This window comes from Hyperolius riggenbachi, chromosome 4 (assembly GCF_040937935.1).
Source record: "Hyperolius riggenbachi isolate aHypRig1 chromosome 4, aHypRig1.pri, whole genome shotgun sequence".
NCBI lineage: Eukaryota > Metazoa > Chordata > Amphibia > Anura > Hyperoliidae > Hyperolius > Hyperolius riggenbachi.
Window position 1 is genome coordinate 234397535 of NC_090649.1, and position 25837 is coordinate 234423371.

The 25837-nt window shown below is 43.3% G+C and overlaps 1 protein-coding gene across 5 annotated transcripts in view; it reads left to right on the forward strand.

Annotated features, from left to right (window-relative positions):
• The window catches only part of COL19A1 (collagen type XIX alpha 1 chain), a 1086226-nt gene that overhangs the window by 1006428 nt on the left and 53961 nt on the right, over window positions 1-25837 (forward strand). The window contains exon 51 of one of the 5 annotated variants that reach the window (XM_068281452.1): window positions 15132-18719. The exons of the other annotated variants lie outside the window; for them this stretch is intronic. Within the exon in view, the coding sequence (XP_068137553.1) occupies window positions 15132-15157 (26 nt within the window). The 3' untranslated portion in view covers window positions 15158-18719. Of the gene's footprint in view, window positions 1-15131; window positions 18720-25837 lie in introns of those variants that run through there. 5 annotated transcript variants of the gene reach the window in all.

A 25837-nucleotide genomic window follows, 5' to 3' on the forward strand; every position in this document is an offset into this window, starting at 1 on the left:
TTCAGAGTTCAGACCAGGTGGATGCCAGCATATCCTCAAGCTGGCATCTGATGAGTTCAAGATGTTTCAGTGTGGAGGACACTGAGTTTGGGTCCTCTGCCATTCTTATGCCCCTGCTTCAGTAGGAGGGAGTGAGGGCGGGGAGCCATACACCCCTTTAGAAGATGAGATGAGCCCTCCCCTTGTCCTGGGGGCTAGAAATCATATCTACCCATATATGGGCTCTATCTCACAGAACCGTACAGGTCAGGGCAGATTTATTAACATTTTCAGGTCTGTCTCGATTTACCCAGCGCCCTGATACCAGACATGAGGGGTGGGACCCCTGTGGTATCATCAGGGCATTTTCAAACTGCCTAACTGGCAGTCCTTACCTCAGAATGTTCTGAAACTTCCTCAGAACCAGCACCGGGGCTCATGCTACACTTCCCCCACGTTTGGCGAAGCTGCCATCTCAGGAACCCCAGAAATATGACAGATCTGGGAAGTTATGGATTATGCTATGAGACTCAGGTTTATTCAGGATGTGTTCTAGCTGCTAACAGCTGACTTCCCTTTGATCTTTACCAGTGAGCAAGGTGTCAAGACCTCCCGGAGATTTGTAGCCTGCCTGGCTGCACCTAGGCATCCTGATCACCCCTTGGTTAATTAACATCTACATGAGATCAGCTAGGTGTCACCTTATACCTGATGGATGGGCCATCCGCACAGCTTGAAGCCAGGGACTCTCTGGGGCCAGGCTCATTAGCATATCAAAAGAGCCATCCAGCCTTTAGGATGGTGCTCTCTCTGCTAAGAAAAGGACTTCAACTCCCCCTACACACTCAACCCAGATTGTATCGATTTGAAGCGCAATCGATGCAGGGAATCGAGTGCGATCGCTTTTTCTTCACGGGCGGTTACAGGACGCGCCTGCGGCCCCACAACCGTCCGTGACAGCCCCCCCCTGGGGAGAAGGCAGATAGAGATTTATCAGCAAGATGTGTGTCGTTGCCGCTAACCTGCGAGATTCGATCTAGTTCCCCGTTGGCGTTCTGGGGTCGGCTGCCCGCTGCGTGTCGGCCAACCTGGCTGACGGGTCTCGGGTTGCCGGTGCGGCGGGAAAACCTATTGGAGCCTGTGGCTCGGTTCCCCTGGACCGGGCGCGGTCTGCTACCCTCAGGGTTGACCCGACATGGACCATTCTGGACAGGGCGTTTGCGCCACTGCAGTCGGACGTGGTGTCTGCCGGGACTGCTGACAACGGGCAGTGGGTTGGTTAGGTCAACAGCCAGCCCACGCAGGGTTCCCCTGCTAAGTGGCTGTGGACCTAAGGGAACCCCGCGGGGATCCCTGGACCTTCCCAGCTCCTGACAGACGGCACATGCTCTGCAGTAGTTTGCTACATCCCTGTTCATCCGGGGCCAATAAAACTGTTTCCGAATACCGGCAAGTGTCTTGCGGACCCCTGAGTGCCCTGTCAGAGGATTACCATGTGCGGATTTCAGCACATGTCCCCTGAACGCACTCGGGACCACAAGCCATTTGGTATTCGCGTGGGATCTACCTGTAGGGGGCTGTACAGACTCACTGTACAGTCTCCCACCTTCCCAGTACACCTTGAAAGCGGCCCCGTCTGCGAGGGGCTCAGCGGCTTGCTGCCTGAGCACCTCCAGGCTTGGGTCACGTTGTAGACTGAGAATACGGCGCTGTCAGTTTCAGCCAACTGGCTCATGTCACACGAGGCCAGCGGCTGAAAGGTCTCATCCCTGCGGTCAGAGGAGGGGGAGGAGGCCGGAACCCCCTCCACCTGTTCTGAGCTCGGGTTCTGAGCAGTGCAGCTGCGCGGTACTGCTAGCACAGGTACACTGTCAGAATGGCACAGACGGACATTACTCAAATCATCATTGCATGCAGTAATGACATTGACAGGTATAGACATTTTTTCATTACAGACAGGTTGTACAGTAAACTCAGGTACAGTTACAGCATCATCACAACAGACAGTCTGTACATCAAACTCAGGTGCCTTTGAAGCAGGCACTATTGAACCTGGTACCCTTGAACTGGGCACATTCAACCCGCCTCCCCCTGGTGCTCCCCCAAGTGTATAAAGTACCCGGTGGTGGGTGGAGAGTCCGTCTCCTTCCGTGAGCGACAAGGCGGTCGTGGCAGGTTCATAGTAGGACACAAGCTTGCCCAAATCAGTCCCCAGCAACACAGGGACTGGGAGATCCTTCATAACCCCAACAACCCTTTCTTGGATTCCTCCCACTCCCCAATCCAGCTTCACTGTCGCGTGGGCTATGTGAAAAAGGGTGCCCTCTACTCCAGTAAGGGCAAGGGATCGGCTGGAGCTGATGCTCTCCTTTGGCACAAGATGTGAGTGAACTAACGTGATGTCAGCTCCGGTGTCTCGAAATCCGGTGACAACTTTGCCGTTCACTCTAACAAGTTGCTGCTGGTCGGTTCGGTCGCGGATTTCCTTTCCACGGGCAAACAGGACAAAATCTGATGATCCAGGCTGTGGTTCGCTGGCGGGCTGCCTCTGCTGTGGGTGAGGTGCAGGTGATGCAGATGATCCAGGTGCTGGTGGTGTCTGTCTCCGCTCCGGACAGTCGAATTTCATGTGTCCGGGCTGGCGGCAGTAGTAACAGGTGACCTCTCCAGGCGCTGCAGGCCTGGGTGCAGCAGCTGCGCTGGGTGGCCTCTGTGGCGGACGGCTCACAGGGGCAGGAGGGTCTGCCGAGGTATTGGGCTGACCTCCTCTCCAGCTGGATGGGACAGTTCTGCGGGTATCAGCCACCCGGGTAGTTGCAAAAGTCTCAGCAAGGTCTGCAGCGACAGTTGCTGAAGCCGGCCTGCGTTCTAGCACAAACTGGCGTACATCAGCAGGGCAAATGTTCAGAAATTGTTCCAGGACTATCAAGTCCTCCAGGACATCATAAGACCCTTTGGTGAGGCCTAGTGTCCACTGGCGGAGTGTGGTGAGCAAGCTGCTGGCCACATCTCGGTACGAATCAGAAGGCTTTTTCTGCCAGGCCCTGAACTTTTTCTGATAGGCTTCTGGCGTCAGCTGGTGCTTAGTAATGATAGCGTCTTTTATAGCAGCATAATCATTATCCTTCTCCGCAGGCAATTCTGCGAAGGCATCAAGCGCTTTGTAGCGCAGCAAAGGTGTCAGATGTCTGGCCCACTGGTCTTGGGACAGACGATACTGACGGCATGCTTTTTCAAAAGACCGCATAAACAAGTCATTGTCTGTGTCTTTTTCAATATTAGCAAATTTAAATTTTGCACTTACGGGTGGTGCAGCTCCTTCAGCAGGGAGGCTGGGCGGTGAACTCCGGCTGGCCTGTTGAACCTTTGCCATGTTGAGCTCATGCTGTCGTCTCTCCTGCGCCTCTGCAGATTGGCGCTCCCGTTCTCGCTCAGCGGCATCCCTCTCTGCGTGGCGTTCTGCGGCTGCAGCAGCAGCGGCTTGCCGCTCCCGTTCCTCCCGCATTTGGCGCTCCTCACGCATGTACTGCAGGTACTTGTCCAGGTCAGTGTCCATCAGCTTTTGTAATGCCTGCTGCATTAGCGGATCAGTACAAACGGACAGTCCAGTACTGGCCGGTTCCAGGCGAGTACTTTCAGAAACTCTGGGATTGGGGTCCACACTGACATTCTCCTGCGTAACTGTTGCAGCAGGGCCCGCAGGATGCTCAACCTCCGTATGCGCAGAATCTTCAGTCTCTGGTTCCCCTTGACTTGGGTCAGATGGGCTGGTATCCACTTCAGCAGACACCCCCGGATCCCGCAGTTGCTGGGTATCCCATTGAAACAATTCCGTTACCAGGTCCCGTTGTGTCTTGCGGCCGACATCAATGCCTCTCTCTTGGCAAAGATTTTGCAGGTCCGCCAGGCACATTTTCTTGTAGTTCCCGGACATTTTCATGCCAAATAAAATAAAACTTTTGGGGAGGGGTACTGGCTACACAGTCTCTCTGTATATATAAAAAATATATTGCCTTCCAGCTACACCAACGAATTAGTTCGTTTCTCGATAGCGCTAGCGCTATCGTAGATACTTTCAGCACAACACAGGTCCCAACCGCTGCCTAACACTGTCACAGGAGCCCTAGTGGCTGACCGCACTTAGCCTTCTAAACGGTGCCAGCGCACAGATCGTGCGAACTCTGGTCGCAGTCAATGCGCAGGAACCGTTAAGAATTAGCCGCAGACAACTCAGAAGGGAGCCTGTGAGACACGGGTAATTACAACGTCACCTACTGGTTCAGAGTAAACTGCCACCACCGCGGTTACCATGGGACCGTGGAGCCCACTAACTGACTGACTAGTCCTGCGAATAAAACGGTTAAACACACGGTATTCTGTCTAGCCAACAACAAACAAACAGTAGCGTATCTTCAGAGACCCGGGATCAGTTCTGCGTGTGCTGATAAGCAGGGTAGCGGACAGTGAATGACTTGGAGAAAGTCGTTTATTCACGCAATATAAATAATTAATATATACAGACAATTATTAAAATCACAATTATTAAGACAGTAATAGCCAGTATAAAAAATAAAAGAAGGGAGAAAAATACTTAGTTCCTGGAAAGATGTCCTTTTTGTGGGAAAACAGAGTTCTGGGTTTCAATTTGAGTTCAGAGTTCAGACCAGGTGGATGCCAGCATATCCTCAAGCTGGCATCTGATGAGTTCAAGATGTTTCAGTGTGGAGGACACTGAGTTTGGGTCCTCTGCCATTCTTATGCCCCTGCTTCAGTAGGAGGGAGTGAGGGCGGGGAGCCATACACCCCCTTAGAAGATGAGATGAGCCCTCCCCTTGTCCTGGGGGCTAGAAATCATATCTACCCATATATGGGCTCTATCTCACAGAACCGTACAGGTCAGGGCAGATTTATTAACATTTTCAGGTCTGTCTCGATTTACCCAGCGCCCTGATACCAGACATAAGGGGTGGGACCCCTGTGGTATCATCAGGGCATTTTCAAACTGCCTAACTGGCAGTCCTTACCTCAGAATGTTCTGAAACTTCCTCAGAACCAGCACCGGGGCTCATGCTACACTTCCCCCACGTTTGGCGAAGCTGCCATCTCAGGAACCCCAGAAATATGACAGATCTGGGAAGTTATGGATTATGCTATGAGACTCAGGTTTATTCAGGATGTGTTCTAGCTGTTAACAGCTGACTTCCCTTTGATCTTTACCAGTGAGCAAGGTGTCAAGACCTCCCGGAGATTTGTAGCCTGCCTGGCTGCACCTAGGCATCCTGATCACCCCTTGGTTAATTAACATCTACATGAGATCAGCTAGGTGTCACCTTATACCTGATGGATGGGCCATCCGCACAGCTTGAAGCCAGGGACTCTCTGGGGCCAGGCTCATTAGCATATCAAAAGAGCCATCCAGCCTTTAGGATGGTGCTCTCTCTGCTAAGAAAAGGACTTCAGCTCCCCCTACACACTCAACCCAGATTGTATCGATTTGAAGCGCAATCGATGCAGGGAATCGAGTGCGATCGCTTTTTCTTCACGGGCGGTTACAGGACGTGCCTGCGGCCCCGCAACCGTCCGTGACAGGGGTCTTTAACATCCTACCATACATTGCTCCATCTTTATCTAAAAATGTGTGTGTGTGTGTGTGTGTGTGTGTGTGTGTGTGTGTGTGTGTGTGTGTGTGTGTGTGTGTGTGTGTGTGTGTGTGTGTTTACTAGCCTGATTGTAGGATTATAATTCACTATGGGTGTTGACACAGTTTTAAAGTTATTGAAAAGTATTCAAAATTATATAAAAATATTAAAAATTATAATAGTAACTAAGCTAGAGACAGTGAAGCAGCAGGTAATAAGTGGCATGTGATGCTAAAGAAAGCATGCAAAAAGCAACATAAATCATCTATCAATTTGCTTAAAAACAGCATTTACCAGGCAAATTCACATTTGCACCAGCACCACAAATATCATTTTTCCATGTCTCTGGTTTGCCTATTAGTTTAAGATACATACATGTTGGAAAAAGACATTTACATGGGTGTTGTAAACCTTCTTATTTGGATTTATGTTCCATAACCACTTAAGCCTTCTGGCTGTAGAGGCTACGTCCAGAAGGCCATGTGCGCTCTCGTGCGCTCCTGCGGCCGATCGCGCATGTGCACGCGCGCTCCCGGCTGCGGATCATTAACCCAGGAATCAATGTATCGGGACATGGAGCCCGATCATTGATTCCTTTCCCCAGCAGAAAAAGTGACCACTTCTCTCGGAAGAATTTTTTTTACATGTAGATATAGTTTTACTTTTTGGCCACAAGATGGCAACCTTGAGTTTGTTTACATGACGTCACTCTAAACGTAACATGTACGCTTAGAGTGACGTCATGTAAAGAAACTCAAGGTTGCCATCTTGTGGCCAAAAAGTAAAACTATATCTACATGTAAAAAAAATTAAATAAACACATATTTACATAAAAAATTACTATTTACATCCCACCCTCCCAAAAATACCCAAATAATATGTTTAATTAAATAAAACAAAAAAACATTACAATAAAAATAAAAACATGTAAATATATTCACCTAAGGATCTAAACTTCTTAAATATCCATGTAAAGATGAAATATTTCTATTTTTTTTACTATAAGCTTGTAAATAGTGATGGATGCAAAAGGAACAAATACACTTTTATTTCCAAATAAAATATTGTCACCATCCATTGTGATAGGGACATACTTTAAATGGTGTAATACCCAGGACTATTAGGCAAATACAATACGTGGGTTTTAATTATGGAGGCATGTATTATTTTAAAACTGTAATGGCCAAAAACTGAGAAATAATGAAATGTTTCCATTTTTTTCTTATTCTTCCTGTTAAAATGCATTTACAGTAAAGTAGCTCTTAGCAAAATGTACCACCCAAAGAAAGCCTAATTGGTAGCGGAAATACAAGATATAGATCAGTACATTGTGATAAGTAGTGATAAAGTTAGAGGCTAATGAATGGGAGGTGAACATTGCTCGGATGCATAAAGTGAAACACGACTGAGGGCTAAAGTGGTTAAATAGTCAATCAATAGATATTGGGCAAATCTTTCTAGGAACACATTAGTGCGCATTGTGTAAGAGAACAAACGTCTATATTTAGGAGAAAACGGATTCAGCTCTCTTTTTAATATTTTACTCTTTCTATGTGTTTTTAAAATCATATAGCAATATAGAAATTAGGAATACTTTTGTTTGGGAAGTTAGGTAATCTACCTGTTTGTTTGTGAGTATGTGTTTGGGTTGGAGGAAACCAAAGCATCATGATAGAACCCTTGCAAGCACAAAGAGAACTTTCTGCAGATAGTGTTCAGGTTACAATTCAAACTTTTGACTCTAGTAATTCACATTGAGAATTCTAACCACAAAGCCACTAAAATGCGTGCACTGTATTATTTGCTACAGTGTAGATCTATTCACACAGTGTGCTGTTTTATTACTATAAGACACATCTTATGGTATAGAGTTAGAGCAGTCAGAAGTGTCAAGTAAGTATGAGCAAGATTCAGTTTCACAATTTTCAAAACTGAACCAGTGTGTTAGTAGGCATGGGCCATAGCAGAGAGGGATAATGGTACACTGCTATGCTATGTCACCACCTCTTGCTGCTGTGCAGCATGCTGCTTTCCATCCTCCTGACACTTTCAGCTTTACAGCTGGAAGTAGGGAAAATAAAGAGTAACCAGCAGTACATCAGTGAGAGTCATCTACATAGGTGAGTTAACCCTCTCTGCCACGGCATGCGGCCACTAACACACTGGTTCAGTTTCTCTGCAAGCAGAACTGTATTTCGCTAATCGCCAGCTCATCCCTTGTATACCATACAACTAATTTCTATTAATTATTAAAACATCACTACCAGTAATTCTCCATTCACTGGCCCTGACCTTTATTACAATATTATCTTCCAATATGCCTTGCAACTAACAAGTCCAGAGTTAGTTTCTTTAGGATTGCATATGCCTCACACTATATTAATTCATCTGGCTTTAAATAATTAACAAGATGAGCAAGATAAATGCTAGTTCATAATTATAATTAATACTGGACAATTCTGTATGCATAAAGGAATCCATAATTAATAAGACTGTCTAGGTTACAGAAATAAATTGTGAAACCAAGGTTGGCTAATTAATTATAAGAATGCATCGTTTGGTTTTAAAATATATTTACTGCACAGTTTTATCACTGATCTATATGTTAATATCCATATGTCCTGCCTTATAAGTGTTGAATGTACAAATTTACGTTGTTAGCACAGTTTCAAGAAAAAAGAATATATGGATCTATGAATACATCATTTTCATTAATATTGCAAGATACACATGACAATCATTAAGTATGCAAGCTGATACAGATGTTGTGTAATGCTAGTGCTGTTATGTTTACTGAGGTGTAAAGCTGAACAATGGTTGGTTGTTTAGATGCCAGGTGTGCCCTACTGCTACCTGCTAATATATATGATGCTGGAACTTGTAGCTGCTTGAAGGTCAGGTGTACCCAGTCACACCATGCTGATGTGCCGTGTTTTGCATACAGTATATGCCAAACATACATGTCTGAAATCACAGCTGCTGAGCATAGATTGTCATGTTGTGTTCCTATTAATTAGTGCTGCATTGTTAAATGAAAACATCATTTCCCAGTTCACATACATAACCAATGTATAACACTATCTGACTCTGGCCAATATGTTTAAACCAAATGCAAGTCTGTTTTCTTAGAGGTCACCTCTTGATTCCTTAGAGAATACCTTCATTACCACCATTTCTCTATTGCACTGTGTATTGTATTAATCAAAAAACATTTGTTTGAAATGACTGTGCAAAACAAAAGCAATTGTGGATCATAGTAAAATGAAACAAAGCTATGTTTTAAAGAATGCAATCAAATGGACTTTGTAGTTAGATCTCAACAAGATTAATCGAGCAACAATTTTAGTACTGAATGGTGCATTAAGGCAATTGCATTTTGTCTGGGTCCCTGTGAACAGGACCCATGATGTAAGTTTTTGTTTTAACTTGCTTATGGCATTTGTACCAATATATTGCATTTCAAGTTTTGGATACCCACCTGTGTCTCACTTATATTTAGTTGTGGTCCCGTTATCTGTGTTGGAGCACTGAGTGGCTGCAGGTTTAACTATTTGATGAATGTCTAAAGTTTACTGCCAAGAGCACTATCTGTGCTAAGGAGGATTGAATCATCTGTTGTTCTATTGGTGGAATAGAGGTCCTTGGCTGCAATAATGGCATTATTTGACTCTGGGAAGCACTTGTATTGATTCTTTCGTTTTGCCAATGAAAGAACATACTTTTTTCCTCTTCTATACCATAAACCTGATTCACATATATGTGTTATAGGACACTTGAAAGGTGCTGGGTTCTTGAATATGGCAGCTAGCAGAGTGCAAACAGCAAATGCCAGTTATGAAAAGACCTAAAGTGCCCAAACACAGCAAAACAAATTGAAAGCACCAACATTCCTGCATACAGCAACAACCAACATACAGCCTGGGAAGCCTGCATCAGATAAACAAAAACAGCAATGTGCACACAGTCAAACAGATCAAATCTTTTTATTATTATTAATAAACTTTATTTATAAAACACTAACATACTATGCAACAATGTACAATAAACGGGGGGCATTACAACTTTAAACAGTGTTACACAGGGACATTATAGCATTCAACAATGGTACACAAAATAGTGATGTAACAATATAGGGATAAATATAGCAGATGAGTCACTGATTCCATATGGTGACAGCGAAGAGCAGATGGGAGGAAGGCCCTGCCAAGTAGGCTAACAATCTAAGGAGAGATTGGCAGGAACACATAAGGGGGGGTATAAGTCCAAGTGAGGGGGTGGAGCTATGACAATGGTGGGTAAGCAATGGTAAATGGATGGGTTTTAAGGCCTGCTTGAATGAGTTGAATGTGGGGTTGAGTTTGATGGGGAGAGTGAGTTCCATAGAGTAGGGGCTGCTCTGGAGAAATTCTGGAGCCTCACCAGTGAGTAAGTGATGCGAGGGGTGGGCATCCATAAAGTGTTTGCGGAGCAAAGAGAAGAGGTTGGAGATTATCTTTGGCAGAACAGTTTACATTTAATTCTGACCGGAATTGGGAGCCAGTGAAGGGACTTTCGAAGAGGGTTAGCTAAAAAGGAGTGGTCGGAGGAGTAAATGTGCCTGACAACTGCATTCAGAGCAAATAGCAGAGGTTGGAGTTTGATCTGAGTCTGGTCTTAGGAAGCAGGGCAGTTTCTAGGCTAAAATGCACCCAGGGCGTGGGTTAAAATTGCGCCCCCCCTCCCCGGCGGAGCCAGGTATTCATGTCCGCAGTGTAGGTTAGCCAGGTCTAGTTGCACTCAGTATAGGTAGCCAGCTATAGGTCCCCCCAGTATAGGTAGCTAGGCATAGTATAGGTAGCCAGGCATAGGTGCCCCAGTATAGTTGCCCACAGTATAGGTTAGCCAGGTAGGTGCCTCCAGTATAGGTAGCCGGTATAGTTGCCCCCAGTATAGGTTAGATAGGCAGGTGCCCCTGGTATAGGTTAGATAGGTAGGTGCCCCCAGTACAGGTTAGCTAGGTGAGTGCCTCTAATATAGGGAGTCAGAATAGTTGCCCCCAGCCTAGGTTAGATAGGTAGGTGCCCCCAGTATAGGTTAGTTAGGTAGGTGCCTCCAATATAGGTAGCCAGTATAGTTGCCACCAGTATAGGCTAGGTAGAAAGGTGCACCCAATACAGGTTAGATAGGTAGGGGCCCTCCAGTTTTGGTTAGATTAGGTAGGTGCCCCCCAGTGTGGTTAGATTAGGTAGGTGCCCCCCAATATAGGTTAGATTAGGTAGGTGCCCCCCAGTGTTGTTAGCTTAGGTAGGTGTCCCCCAGTATAGGTTAGATTAGGTAGGTGCCCCCCAGTATAGGTTAGATAGGTAACTGCCCCCCAGTATAGGTTAGATTAGGTAGGTACCCCCCAGTATAGGTTAGATTAGGTAGGTGCCCCCCAGTGTGGTTAGATTAGGTAGGTGCCCCCCAGTATAGGTTAGATCAGGTAAGTGCCCCCCCAGTATAGGTTAGATAGGTAGCTGCCCCCCAGTATGGAGGGGGGAGTCAGCCGCGGGGAGGGCAGCCCGACCTCTCCCTCCCTTCCTCTCCTTTGGCTGCCCTCGTGCTCCCCCCTCCGAGTCTGACTGCAGGGAAGGGAAGCGCTGTGTAGGGAGGGCAATACACCTCCCTGGTTCCAATCTCCGCCGGTCTCCTCTTCTGTCTTCTCCTCACAGCCGCTGATACACACGCTGCTTCCGGCTAAACAGGAAGAAGCGCGTGTATCAGCGTCTATGAAGAGAAGAGGAGACCGGCGGCGATTGGAACCAGGGAGGTGAGTTGCCCTCCCTGCACAGCGCTTCCCTTCCCTGCAGTCAGACTCGGAGGGGGGAGCACGGAGGGCGGCCCGCGGCGAGGAAGGGAGGGAGAGGTCGGGCTGCCCTTCCCGCGGCTGACTCCCCCCTCCATTAGAGCGCCCACAACTCCTTCTGGGCCCAGGGAGCCCGCACGGCCCTAGAAACGGGCCTGGTGACAGGGCAGGCAGAGGTGGAAAGAGAGGGAAAAGTTGAGGAGAGACTGACAGAAGATGGTAAAAGGGAGAGAGAATGCCTATGGATAAAAGATAACATGACAGACAATTTTACCTCCTCCTTATTTGCCTGGCCTCTGCTGCTCTCTGAAACACACTGCTGGGCTGTGGGCTGGCTCTGTCCTCCTTGTGACTCCCTCAGACATGCTGGCTCTTATCTGTGTCTGTGTCTTATCTCCCCCCTCCTGTCAGCGACGACGGCTCACTGCTCCCTGTGGCTGTGGTGTAGCTAAGACATGCTCCAGCGCTTACAGAGTCTATCTGTCCGTCTCAGTATGTCTTCCTTCTTTCCTGAATCTGTCTCCATCTCTCTTGAATTTTCCCGCTGACCAGTGACATCATGACAGACAGTGGCCATGGAGGAATCAGGAGGAGGGGCGGCACTGCCTGTCTGTAACAAGATACAGCAGCAGCCTATGGGAGAACCACCAGAAAGCATAGGCTACACATGACCCACTGCACACTAGCAACATGCCTGACTGGAGAGAGCAGGGGGCGGCGCCGGCAGCTTTATCGTGGTCATGGCAAGTTGGCAACTACTGTACACACACTCTCTCTCTCGGAGAGAGTAGTACAGAGATGATCTGCGTGGCTGCCCGCAGCATTTATAGAAACAAATAGCCGCTGGATGCCCAGGGGAAGTGTAAAAAGCACGGTGATCGCGCTGGTGTACTTTAATCAGCCTGCACCGCGCGTCACCGGCTCAGCGGCTCCCTCTAGCAGTGTCCTCCATCCTGCGCCCCCCTTTCTTCACCTGCTGGCCTGCGCTCAGTGCGATCGCACTGCCCGCACGGTGGTAGAAACGGCCATGTTAGGAAGGATAGCATTGCAGTAGTCCAGATGAGAGATGACCAGAGCATGGACCCGAAGTTTGGTAGTGTCAGGACTTTGGTAGGAGCAAATGTTGTTGATGCTGTGGAGATGGAAGTGGCAGGACTTGGAAGCATTCTGGAAATGGGGAGTAAAGTAAAGTGCTGAGATGAGGGTGGCAGCGGGTTTGAAATACAGGGCGGATGGACGTGTTGTTAATGATAGCATTGGAGATGTTGGGGAGAGAGCTCGATACTCTATAATAAAAAGTATTGCACTCACAGTGGCAGATAAGGATTATGTATAGTATGTTGGCAGCACTGTGGAGGGTGGGAAATGAGTTAATCTTACAGATCTCTGACCTGCTAGAGGCCATTTACATGCAACATCCTTATCAGCCACTATGACTCTCCTACTTTTTATCCCATTTATTAAAGAATTGGCCTACATGATGGTTTGCACCTTGCTGTTTCTGTGTATATAATCATGCTATAAGGTTGCATATTTTTCCAGAACTTTGTTGAATTATGTTGGGCAATATTCTTAGATGCTGAAACATTATTGCAATACTCTTTCTTTTTTGTTTGGTGCCCAAGCAAAACATTCACTGTCGCTCTATCCTTTTGCCTTTGTCGCTAGATCATTGCCCTACATGAAAGAGGAACTGTAGTGAAAATAATGTAAAGAATATATTTTTTTTTACAATATCCATTTATAAATGATTTAGTCAGTGTTTGCCCATTGTAAAATATTTCCTCACTCGGATTTACATTCTGAAAAGGTGGTGACATCTTTACTCCTGTAAGGTGATCTCTGTGGAATGTTTGTTTAATGAGAGTTCTAAATTGAGTAGAAATATACTTGGTGTCCCAGAATGCTTGGGGGGGGGGGGGGGGGGTTCCCATATCTAATCAGCCTAGGCTAAGCAACACAGGGTGAGTGGGGTTACTTACCAATAGACCTCAAAATATAGATATAAGAGGCATTTCTGATGCTGAAACCTTTGCCTCTTTAAAATAATGTGTGTAGCAACAAAATATTTTGGACTCTTAACCACAAGCACCTTATGAATGGGGTTTATTTTCTGTAGACATGCAGTATAATACTGTGTATAGGCTGTTGTTAGTATTGTTGTTTTATTAAAAAATGATTAATAATAGTTTACATCAGCCAGTAAATGTTGTTGATGACAAAAAAAATAATAATCAGAAAATACATTTATGAAGAACATAGCAGCTCCTGGTGGTGATTTCCTCATAAAATTCTACTTACTTGGCTGCCATTACCTGATCTGCTCAATTCAGCATCTTTTGAGTCCTACACCTGGAACAAGCATACAGCTATTGAAGTCAGGAAGGCGTTAGAACATCTGATCTACATTCACATTTATTGTCAGTGATAGAGTATTAAAGAACACCCTAAGTGAGGGGGATATGCCAAATGTATTTCCTTTTAAACTTAAATTGTCTGGCTGTCCTGCTTATCATCTGCCTCTAATACTTAAAGCCATAAACCTTGAACTGAATAAGCATGCAGATCAGATGTTTAATGTAAGTTTGACTGGATTTGCAGCATATATTTTTTTTGTCATATGGGTGATTCAGACATTCCTAATGCATGGTAGATCACCAGGATGCCAAGAAATGTGTATAGTTTACAAAAAAAAAAATATGGCATCTTCCATATCCCTTTCACTTAAAGGGAATCTTAAGTGACATGACATGATGAGATAGACATGTGTATGTACAGTGCCAAGCACACAAATAAATATGCTGTATTGCTTTTCTGCTTCTCTCTGCCTGAAAGAGTTAATATCGAGCTATGGAACTGACAGTTGTTCTCCAGTCCAGACCAGTTGGACTATAGCCTCCTTCACTGATAAGGAATTACAGCTTGCCTGGCAGAAAACTGGGCTTCTGAGAGCTGGGGATAAATAAAAAGGTCAAAAGGTCAAAAGCGCCTATACTTTAGCTCTCCAAGATAAGAAACAGACTGTTTCATTGAGCTGAGACAAAACAATAAATCTACTTTTTTTAAAGTTTTTAAATATAATATAAAACTGTGATATCTAAAAGTCATTTTTATAAGTAGGAGTATAGATACAAATATTTATCTCATCAGTTTATATTCACTTAAGTATCACTTTAAAGGGGAACTGAAGAGAGAGGTATATGGAGGCTGTCATGTTTATTTCCTTTTAATCAATACCAGTTGCCTGGCAGCCCTGCTGGTCTATTTCTCTGCAGTAGTATCTGATTAAAACCAGAAACAAGCATGCAGCTAGTCTTGTCAGATCAGACTTATAAGTCTGAACCACTGAAACACCTGATCTGCTGCATGCTTGTTCAGGGGCTATGGCTAATAGTATTAGAGGCAGAGGATCAGCAGGGCTGCCAGGCAACTGGTATTGTCTAAAAGGAAATAAACATGACAGCCTCCATATACCTCTCTCTTCAGTTCCCCTTTAAGGTGTCCTTTAAAGAAAGATAACAGAGTGACAGCCAAGAAACTAGCATGTTGTTACATGGTTGTGTGCACTGTAGACACTGCATGGGCTTTTCACTATACATGTGTTTCACTAGTTTGATGAAAAAATAAGAATGGCAATCATTTTGTAAGCCTCTTGATAGGTGGTTCCTATCTATTATTTTTTCCGGTAGTTTGGTCTTCTCTGGGATCAGAATAAGTCAAAGTGGAGTGAAGACAAGAAAAAGTTCACTGTGAAGACGTGTGAAGTCTGTCTTTGAGAGAGAGAAAACACATAACTGTCTATAGGACAAATCCACTGTTTTAAAGCTGAAAGAATGTCAAGTAGAATAGGGATGCCTGAATTCATTTAATTTAGTGCTGCAGATAATGTGTGCTGTAATAGTCTTTTTTTCTACTGTTTTAATGTGTTCAAAGTAATTTAACTGTGAATTAAATGTGTGTTTTATGAAATGATGAAACCATTTTGCAGAAATCCTCATAATGTGACATTGATGTATGCAGGCTGGAAGAGAGGGAACAGAGGTGTTGTCCATGCCAACCAATCTAATACCTTCCTGCATTCTCTAACCTGATCTTGGACAATGGTTGTTATGGAAAACACTGACAATATTGTTGTCCTCCAGATTTGGTACTGTGTGACTTCTATCACAAAAGAGAACATTTAGCATTAGTATAAAGAATTGATGGGTAAAGAGATGAATTAGGCCTTTCTGCAATTCACTTTAAGGCTTTGTTCCCACTAGAGTGGAGAATGGACATTTTTTGTCCATTCTCCGCTAATTGCTAAGCAAATAGTGAACAGCTCCTTTGTTATACATAGGATAGTGTTCACACTTGTCACGCTGCAATGGATCTGTAAAAACCATGGCAGTAAGTGTACTGCACTAATCCCAGGCCAGGCTCCAGCTGGATCACTGCGGACCATCGGAGCGACATTATACTGTCTGCTCCTGCTAGCCACATGTGATACAGAAGCAAGTGGGAACTCCTAAATTTTCTCCTATAAGATAACGTTTCATCTTCTCTTTAAAATACTGTACATTTTCAGCACTTGGCAATTGAAAATGTATCAAAAAGAAGGTGAAAAATGCTATTAAAATTTGAGTATTTTCTTATTTGCTGATGATTTAAAAGGCATTATATTGACAACAAAGTGCTAAAATATCACCAAGGAAGAAACTCCGCCACCAGCAAGTAAGAAAACACTTGAATAATTTTGACAGTACTTTTGTAGCCTACTTTTTGGTAATCCTTCACTTGCAAAGTGCTGAAAAGTTACTTTAAACAGAAGATGAAACATTATCTCCTATGAGGAAACTTAGGAGAAAAGGTTTACTGGACAATGGCCTAAGTATTCTACAGTATGTCTGATGTACTCCTGATGTACTTACTGTAAATCTGTGTCACTAGTACATCATGAGATATTCTTCCTTAAATTTCTACCCTGACATAGAAAAGGGACATACAAAGTTTGTTTTCTATTGGCTGCCTAGATTCAACCATTTTAAACAATACTTGAAACTCAAAAGTCTTCTAATCTGGACTTATAAATGGATTTCATTAATAAACAGTGTTTTTACCTCTTGTCCACAGAAATACCAGTGACTGTGATATTTTTCCTTTAAAATGTATGCTGGAAAAAAATGTTTTTACTCACCTTCATCGCAATGACATGTCTGACAGTTCCACTGATGTCTTTACTCTGATTCCTCCTGGTGACAGCTGTAGTAACCTACAAATCTGCCAACAGCAAACCAAAAAATGTAATGCCTACAATGACTGATAGAGATGGCCCGAACCTCCGAAAGTTCGATTCGCGCAAACTTTCGGAACCGCAATAGAATTCAAGGGGAAGGCAAACTTTGAAAACTATGCTGGCCACAAAAGTGATGGAAAAAATATTTCAAGGGGTCTAACATCTAAGTTTTTGCATGGATGCGTGGGATAGACTCCAGAAAAATCTGGATTTGAAGCAAAGCAGCGTTTTAAGGGCAGAAATCACATTGAATGCTAAATTGGAGGCCTAAAGTGCTTTAAAACATCTTGCATGTGTATACATCAATCAGGGAGTGTAATTAGAGTACTGCTTCACACTGACACACCAAACTCACTGTGTAATGCACCGCAAACAGCTGTTTGTGTAGTGACGGCCATGCTGGACTGGTGTGCACCATGGCCAGAGTGCAGGCCGTGGCGGTTTTCAAGCCCAGTGCTTTAAAACATCTTGCATGTGTATGCATCAATCAGGGAGAGTAATTAGAGTACTGCTTCACACTGACACACCAAACTCTCTGTGTAACACACCGCAAACAGCTGTTTGTGTAGTGACGACCGTGCTGGACTGGTGCGCACCATGGCCAGAGTGCAGGCCGTGGCGGTTTTCAAGCCCATATGGTTGTGGTAGCTCAATGATAGAACAACAGTGACTGTCAGGTAGGTATATGCAGTGATGGGTATTATAATGTGCACCTGTCGCACACAGACAGGTACCGGACAGGCACAGTAACACTGTGTGCGCTCACGTAGGTAGGTGGGTGCACTGTGAACAACAGGTAGATATATGCAGTGATGGGTATTACAATGTGCACCTGTCACACACACATGTAGTCACTGAATGTGCTGGCCCTGGCAGTGGCACACACAATAGGAATTACCAAGGCTGTCAATGCAACACAAGTGTCAGTGGGACACACACACAACAAAAAAGTTGGATCACAAGATCAAGATTAGCTCTCAAAAGAGCTGTTGAGGGGTGCTTTTTTAGCCATAAGAATCAGCAGGTAGCAAGCTAAGAAGCCTACAAGAGCCTAACTAAGCTTTCCCTATGAGAGTCTGCAGCAGCTTGCACACGAGTGAGTCCAATGCCTGACGCTGCCTGCCTTTTATAAGGGGGGAGTGGCTCCAGGAGGAAGTGTAGCCTGATTGACTACAATGTGCCTGCTGACTGTGAAGTAGAGGGTCAAAGTTGACCCTAATGATGTAATATAGGAGGCGAATCGAACCGCCATAAAGTTCACGTTCGTGGGCGAACGCGAACCACCAAAATTAGCCGGGAGCCGTTCGCCGGCGAACCGCAATTCGTTTTCTTGCAAACTTTTAAAACTTTAAATTTCTTCTCAGACAAGATAAGTATCTGGATCAGAACTTATGGTATGGTTAAGATCCAGTTCTGCATCATGCCTACAGAAGAAACCATTTTAAAAAAAAAAAACTTGCAAGAAAACTATGTACAGTTAATGATAAAGGTTTTACCTAAATCCACTTTTTGTTGGTTTGATGTCAGCAGATCTGTTTTATGTCCAACACCAGACCATACTTCACTTGAAGTCAACATAGTAACCCTTTTCAGAGATGGCCTCCAATTCCTGTCTCTAGCTTTCCTACGCTGCACCCTAATACAAAGTGACAGGTTAGTGGTTCCCTCAGAAAAAGTCTCTACTCTCTTACCTTGCCTTAGGCTTTGGTTTAGGAGGGCCAGTGGATATGAAAAGGTGCTCTAATGGCCATCTTTTGAGGTTCACTGATCTGCATGCTGCAGCTGTCACCACGGGATTCCAAGGGAACAGGGTCATTGGATCATAGCATTGCCGCCTTAAAGGGAATGTCCGAGGAGTTTAAAAAAAATCTACTTATCCGGGGCTTCCTCCAGCCCATCAGCTGTTATGTTCCCTTGCTGCACCTCTGCTTCCTGCCGGTGGCCCGGGGTCCCCCTCCAGTGCAAAATGATCACCTCTACTGCGCCTGCATGAGAGCCACTCACAGTGGCGCTGACATCATCTCGAGTGTACTGTGCAGGTGCAGAACTACTGGACTTGCGCAGTACACTCAAGATGACGTCAGCACCAATGCGAGCGGTCGAGGCCGGCATCTTGCACCGGAGGGGACCTTGTGCTGCAAGGGCACAGGACAGCTGACAGGGGCTGGAGGAAGCCCCGGGTAAGTAGATTTTATTTTAAACTCCTTGGATATTCACTTTAAGGGACAACTGAACTGAGAGGGATATGGGGGCTGCCATATGTATTTCCTTTTAAGCAATACCAGTTGCCTGGCATTCCTGCTGATCATTACGGCATCAGTAGTGTCTGAAACACACACCTGAAACAAGCATGCAGCTAATCTTGTCAGATCTGACAAAAATGTCAAATACCTGATCTGCATATGCTTGTTCAGGGTCTATGGCTAAAAATATAAGAGGCAGAGGATCAGCACAATAGCCAGGCAACTTGTATTGCTCAAAGGGAAATAAATATGGAAGCCTACATATACCTCTCACTTCAGTTGCCCTTTACGGAAGAATATATATATATATATATATATATATATATATATATATATATATATATATATATATATATATATGGATTAGATTTACATCAAGTTTGATTGTCTATTGAGGTTAACCCTTCTGTGTACTGTTCTATTTATATTTAAACTCAATGTGACTGAAGTGTGTATTCTTCTTGATTTGCATTTTTGTGAACCTTTAAATTATAATGTGTTTTCTACTAATGTAAAAAAAAATGCGTGATATGTTTATTATTACATCCACCTCATACAATGAACAAGAAACTAAATATATATCCTTTGCCGCACTTTCCAATGTTTACAAAATAAAAAAATGTAATAAAATAACCCCCATTCCAATCCAAAATTATTCATACTGTTCACAAACCAACTGCAGAGAGCTGCTGTTTTTCACCTGTTGAGTTGATTAAAACAGCTATTCCCGATTAATCAGGGTTATTAAAATGCTTTAGAACAGCTTGGACTATTTGGTATAGTATAGAACTTGGGATTTTCCCACAGACTGTGACAGTTTCTGAAGGGTATGAATAATTTTGGACTGGACACTTTTTGCTCAAATGTAAATAAAAGCTGATAAATGTTTTTTTTTTCCACAATAATGCTTCTTGTACATTACCTATGTCATTTCCCGTCAAAAAAATGACTTTCTAGTTGAATAAAAGTAACTTTAAGTAAAAATTTGCTAGGGGTATAATTTCTTGCTAGATTAGAATACCAAATGTTATCCCATGGTCAGTTTGTCATTTATTTCAATGTGTTCTGTTAGAATCTCACCAGAATTTTGGTAAACTCACAGAGTATCAACACATGGAAAACTGTCACATATAGTGACGCTTCGAGTGGATGTTGATATTTAATAATGTTATTAACCACTTGCCGACCGCACGCTTATACCGTGCGTCGGCAAAGTGGCAGCTGCAGGACCAGCGACGCAGTACTGTGTCGCCAGCTGCAGGCTGATTAATCAGGAAGCAGCCGCTCGCGCGAGCGGCTGCTTCCTGTCAATTCACGGCGGGGGGCTCCGTGAATAGCCTGCGGGCCGCCGATGGCGGCTCGCAGGCTAAATGTAAACACAAGCGGAAATAATCCGCTTTGTTTACATTGTACGGCGCTGCTGCGCAGCAGCGCCGTAAGGCAGATCGGCGATCCCCGGCCAATCAGTGGCCGGGGATCGCCGCCATGTGACAGGGGACGTCCTGTCACTGGCTGCACAGGACGGATAGCGTCCTGTGCAGCCCGGATCACCGGGGAGGGGACAGGTAGGAGAGGGAGGGGGGAATTTCGCCGCGGAGGGGGGCTTTGAGGTGCCCCCCCCCGCTAAATGCCTGCAGGCAGGAGCGATCAGACCCCCCCTGCACATCATCCCCATAGGGGGGAAAAAAGGGGGGCGATCTGATCGCTCTGTGTGCCCTCTGATCTGTGCTGGGGGCTGCAGAGCCCACCCAGCACAGATCCCATTAAACAGCGCTGGTCCTTAAGGGGGGGTAAAGGGTGGGTCCTCAAGTGGTTAAATAATTGATAATTTAAAAAAAAAGAAAAAAACTTTAAACAGACAATACTAAAAATAGTTTGTACTGCAAATGTTATTGACGGTGTAATGGTTAAGGGCTTCCCTAACTACTTCAGAAATGTCACTTTTGTTACAAATTTACTTGCAGCATATATTGGTGCTGACCAATTCTATTTGTCATTTCATTTAATTAAAAATAATCTTTAAATTTTAATTGGCAGCCAATCAAGAAATTATGAAAGTGACTGTAAGCTCAAATTATGCTTATTCACAACCTTGGCAACAGTACTCTTTTTTGAAGTAGTGTTGCCAAGAGACTGTCCAGGAACACCCACTTTGTGTAATTAGCTTCAGAGAACAGCTGCTGTAGTTAAGCTGCAATTCAATGGAAGATTTTTGGTAGATCTTGGGTGATGTTGGGTGTTTCCCTGGTTGACCTCCTTGCAGCCCAAGATATTCAATTTCAGGAGAGATCTGGTTAAACATTGAACAGAATTTCTCTACTGCAAGTTTTGTATTACTCAACTGTGAGGACCCTAGTTTTTAATGATTTTTATTAAATGTAATGTTTCTATTGAAGCTAACATCTCACTCTATTGAAAACATCTAATGGTAAAGGAAGTGTTATTCATTTTCAACACCTGGACTAATCCACTGACTGGCAGCAACTTTGACTCTACCTTCTACCAGTTTTTACTGCAAGCACTGAGCCATGACTTTTGTATGCATAAAATCAAAATAAGAAAGTTGAAATAATGGGTATTAACCACTTTACCACTGAGGGGTTTTACCCCTTGAACACCAGAGCAATTTTCACCTTTCAGCGCTCCTTCCATTAATTCATCTATAACTTTATTATTACTTATCGCAATGAAATGAACTATATCTTGTTTTTTTTGCCACCAATTAGGCTTTCTTTAGGTGGGACATTATGCCAAGAGTTATTTTATTCTAAATGTGTTTTAATGGGAAAATAGGAAAAAATGTGGGAAAAAATTATTATTTTTCAGTTTTTGGCCATTATAGTTTTTGAATAATGCATGCTACTGTAATTAAAACCCATGAAATGTATTTACCCATTTGTCCCGGTTATAAAACCATTTAAATTATGTCCCTATCATAATGTTTGGCGCCAATATTTTATTTGGAAATAAAGGTGCATTTTTTTCAGTTTTGCATCCATCCCTAATTACAAGCCCGTAGTTTATAAAGTAACAGTGTTATACCCTTTTGACATACATATTTAAAAAGTTCAGTCCCTAAGGTAACTATTTATGTTTTTTTTTATTGTATTTTTTTTTTACACAAAAAATTGGGGAGTGTGGGAGGTAATGAGTTAATTTATTGTGTAAAACGAATGTATTTGTATATGTAAAATGCTTTAGGGTGTAGTTTTACTATTTGGCCACAAGATGGCCACAGTGAGTTGGTATTCATGCGACCTGTAAGCGTTCGGAAGGACGCTTACAGGAAGCAGTATGAGGCTGGGAAAATCACAATGATCGCGCTGTTTCTCAAGCAGCAGATCATTGCGGGGGCTTAGATTAACAAACGGGAATGGATTTTCCCGTTCATTGATATCCGGGCGAGCAGGCGGCGGCGTGCACGAGCGGCGGGAGCGCAGAAGGCGGTAGCGCGGGAGGTACAGATTTCTCCGTCCCTTGTTTTTTTAGGGGGGAGAAAAGGGACGGAGAAATTTGTACCGCGTGGGGTAAAGTGGTTAAAGAGGGGTGCTATTTCCTTTACATGGCTAATTTTTTTTCATTGCTTTAGTATTTGATTTCCCATAGCCAGAAGTCTTTAATTTCTTGCAAACACTCAATAATTACGATGTCAGTGATGTACTGCTACCGTTGGAACTCTGCCAACTACAATTCTAAGTGTTGTGTTGCTGTATTTCTGTGTTTTGTGTTTGGCCACTTCCTGCTTTTTCATTTCCTTTGGATGGTTTATGTATTAACACTGGTTTCCAGGTCAACAAAGTGGTCCTTGTGGCTCGCTTTAATGTTCTAGAATCCAGTATTTTTTAAAGCACTGCTGCAAAATCAACACTATAAACATAAGTTTTTATTTGTTCTCCAAAACAATAAATTATCAAAACAAAAAAACAAAATACAGATGAATATTGTAAGGCAAGAGAGAGAGGGGTATCAGACAATTGCTGATGTTATTTTTAATGGCTTCTGTTATTGTAGCGAGGGCTCTGTCAGGAACTAATTGAATGAATGATTATTTTGTGTTACAGTATATGTTATGGAATAAGATAGTGCCGAGGAAGTACACATCTAGCATGATATTTGTGTTCTGCAAACATAATTTACTTTCCTACCATAATCATACCATCACCACCAATTATTTTAGTGGACAGTAACTGCTGCCATTATAGCACTACATACACATTTCTCATTTAATAACTGAGGGGGGGGGGGGGGGGCTTTGGCCATGGCAAGGAGGCCATTTGTTTGCTCCAGGCATAAATGCAATGGAGTATTGTGATAAATGGTATGCATGCATTACCTATTGTACAGTACAATTTTAAAGTTAAACTGAAGTCAGTTTATTTACTTATTTTCCTATGAGAGCACAGTTAATGCCTTACACAAAAATCAGTACACACGTACACATTTATTTTAGTCTTTAAATAATCCAATTTACAGATTTGTTCCCACAACCTTTATTTCTCGGTTGCCAAGGAAATGTAGTGTTTACCCTGGTTACATTTCCAACAGCAAGAAAGATAAACAAATGGTAAAACTTGTGAGCTACCAGCGCCACCTTGTAGTAAGCTGGTAAAAGGTTTTATCAGTAGATACGGACAATGAATAATATGAATGATACAGGAAACATAAAGGTTTGCAGTTTAGTAACTTCTTTATTGCAAAAATGATGTACAACAAATGATATTCCATGAAAACCCTTCATTACATTTAAAGATACTTGTGCAGAGTAATAAATCGAGATCGCTTTAGTAAATAACTATCAATGTATTACAGAAATGTTCCTGACAGTTCCTGACACTTTAAGAAGGGGACCCCCAGATGCTAGCCCCCTCCCCAGGAGAAATGAGTATAGGGGTACATAGTACCCCTTACCTATTTCCACAAAGGGTTAAATGAAACAAAAACATAACCACAAGAAAAATATTGTAATAGTCTTAATCAAACATAAATACTTACCTTTAAAAAAATGTTCCTACGCCAATATCTTTGGATATTCTTATATTCTCGATGCCTTTCTACCCTACTACATTACTTCAAAACACTATTATTAAGCCTGAAACAGATATGAGTTGCGGACGGTTGCCTACACATATACAAGTTGTTACTGGTTTGCATACAAATTGTATTCCTAATGGAAGAAGCATTTCTCCAGTACTTTGATAGCTCATTAATAATGAGTTATTTGATTATATCTCCATGTATTATTCTGCATAAGTATCTTTGAATTTAATGAAGGGTTTCATTAAAAATAGATTCAATTTGTTGTGTATCCTTTTTTTTTTTTGTGTGTGCAATAAAGAACCAAATAAACGGCAAGCCTATGTATGTCTTGGATCATTCATAGCATTGATTGTTCTTATCTACTGACTAAAAATTATTGAAGGTGTGGCAGGCTAATTGCTACCTATTTTCCCAATTATATTTTCATTGTAAGCTGGAAAAATAACATATGCTAATACAGTTGTGACTGAAGAATGATTTTATTACAGTAATGTGGTATTAAAGCTATTTTAAATGATAGCATAGCACCACTGGATAGTATGGATAGAGCTTAATTTCTTGCCTGTTCTTGCATATTCGCTTCAGCAGAAATATCCCCTGCTCCTGCAGGAATGCAACAACCTATTCTCAATATAAGAAATGGCCCTTCACACACTTCTCACCAACTATCACTCTGAACCCTTATATAGCCATTTGCCACACATTCACTTCCATTTTTTTTTCCACACAGAAATGGATATTTGACAAGGACAGCTTTCTCTCAGTGTTCAAGCAACAACTGTCTTTGTACAACAGCTACTGGCTAACTGGATAGAATTAATAACCTGTACAAAGAAACTAGTGCCCCCCCCCACACACACACACACACACACACACATACTACAAATGTTTGCCATACAACTGAACTGAAAACACCAACTTTTTTTTCCAACAAAAGTGGAAATTCCATTTAACATCTCGTATGTACCTGTAGCTGTGGCTGCTTTTACCACACCCTGAATAGGGGCTGCTTAGAGGATTCACTGAAGCTTACTAGGCAGGCCTGTAACAGTGAACCCTGGCATTTCCAAATGCCATGCAAAGTAGCTCAATAAGACATGCACTAAGTGGTATTGGGATTCCAGGATGTCTAGAAACAGCCAGTGTGTAGGCTGTATTATAAGCAGTCTCTATCAGATGATGCATGAGTGCTGTTCTAGAGCCTGTGTATACCTCATGTAATTACATGTAATTACAGTATGGCAAGCCCACTAGTAACCATTCCCAACCATTTACATTCTAGTTTATTGTAAAGAGATGTCATAAAAGATGTATTCTGCTTTGTTAATGAGTAAGACAATTGCTAAAATAAGGCCCTTCAGATCAGTGTTGTATATAAACAAATCTATATCTGTTCTATTCAAATATCGATATATCGATATTGTGTTAATGGATGTGAGGTCCTTCCATAATTACAGAGCTCAGAAACAGGTGCATTTTAGAGGCAGTCTGCGGACTTGATAAAATAGCGTGAGGATCAGGAGGCCAATGTGCCTTCACACTGATTGGCTCTTGGGGGGGGGGGAGGAAGGTTTAGAAGAAAAAAAAATAGACAATTTTATTTTAAAAAAAGGAACATTTAAATGTATAATTAAAAAAAACAAAACGTTTCAGCAGCAATCAGATGCCACCAACAGAAAGCTCTGTTGGTGGCAAGAAAAGGGGAAAAATTCATTTGTGTGCTAAGTTGTACGGCCTGCAGCGAGCTGTTAAAGCTGCAGTTTCCTGAATTGCAAAAAATAGCCTGGTCACCAGGGGGGTGTAAGCCTGTGATCCTCAACAGGTTAAATACTAAGGCATG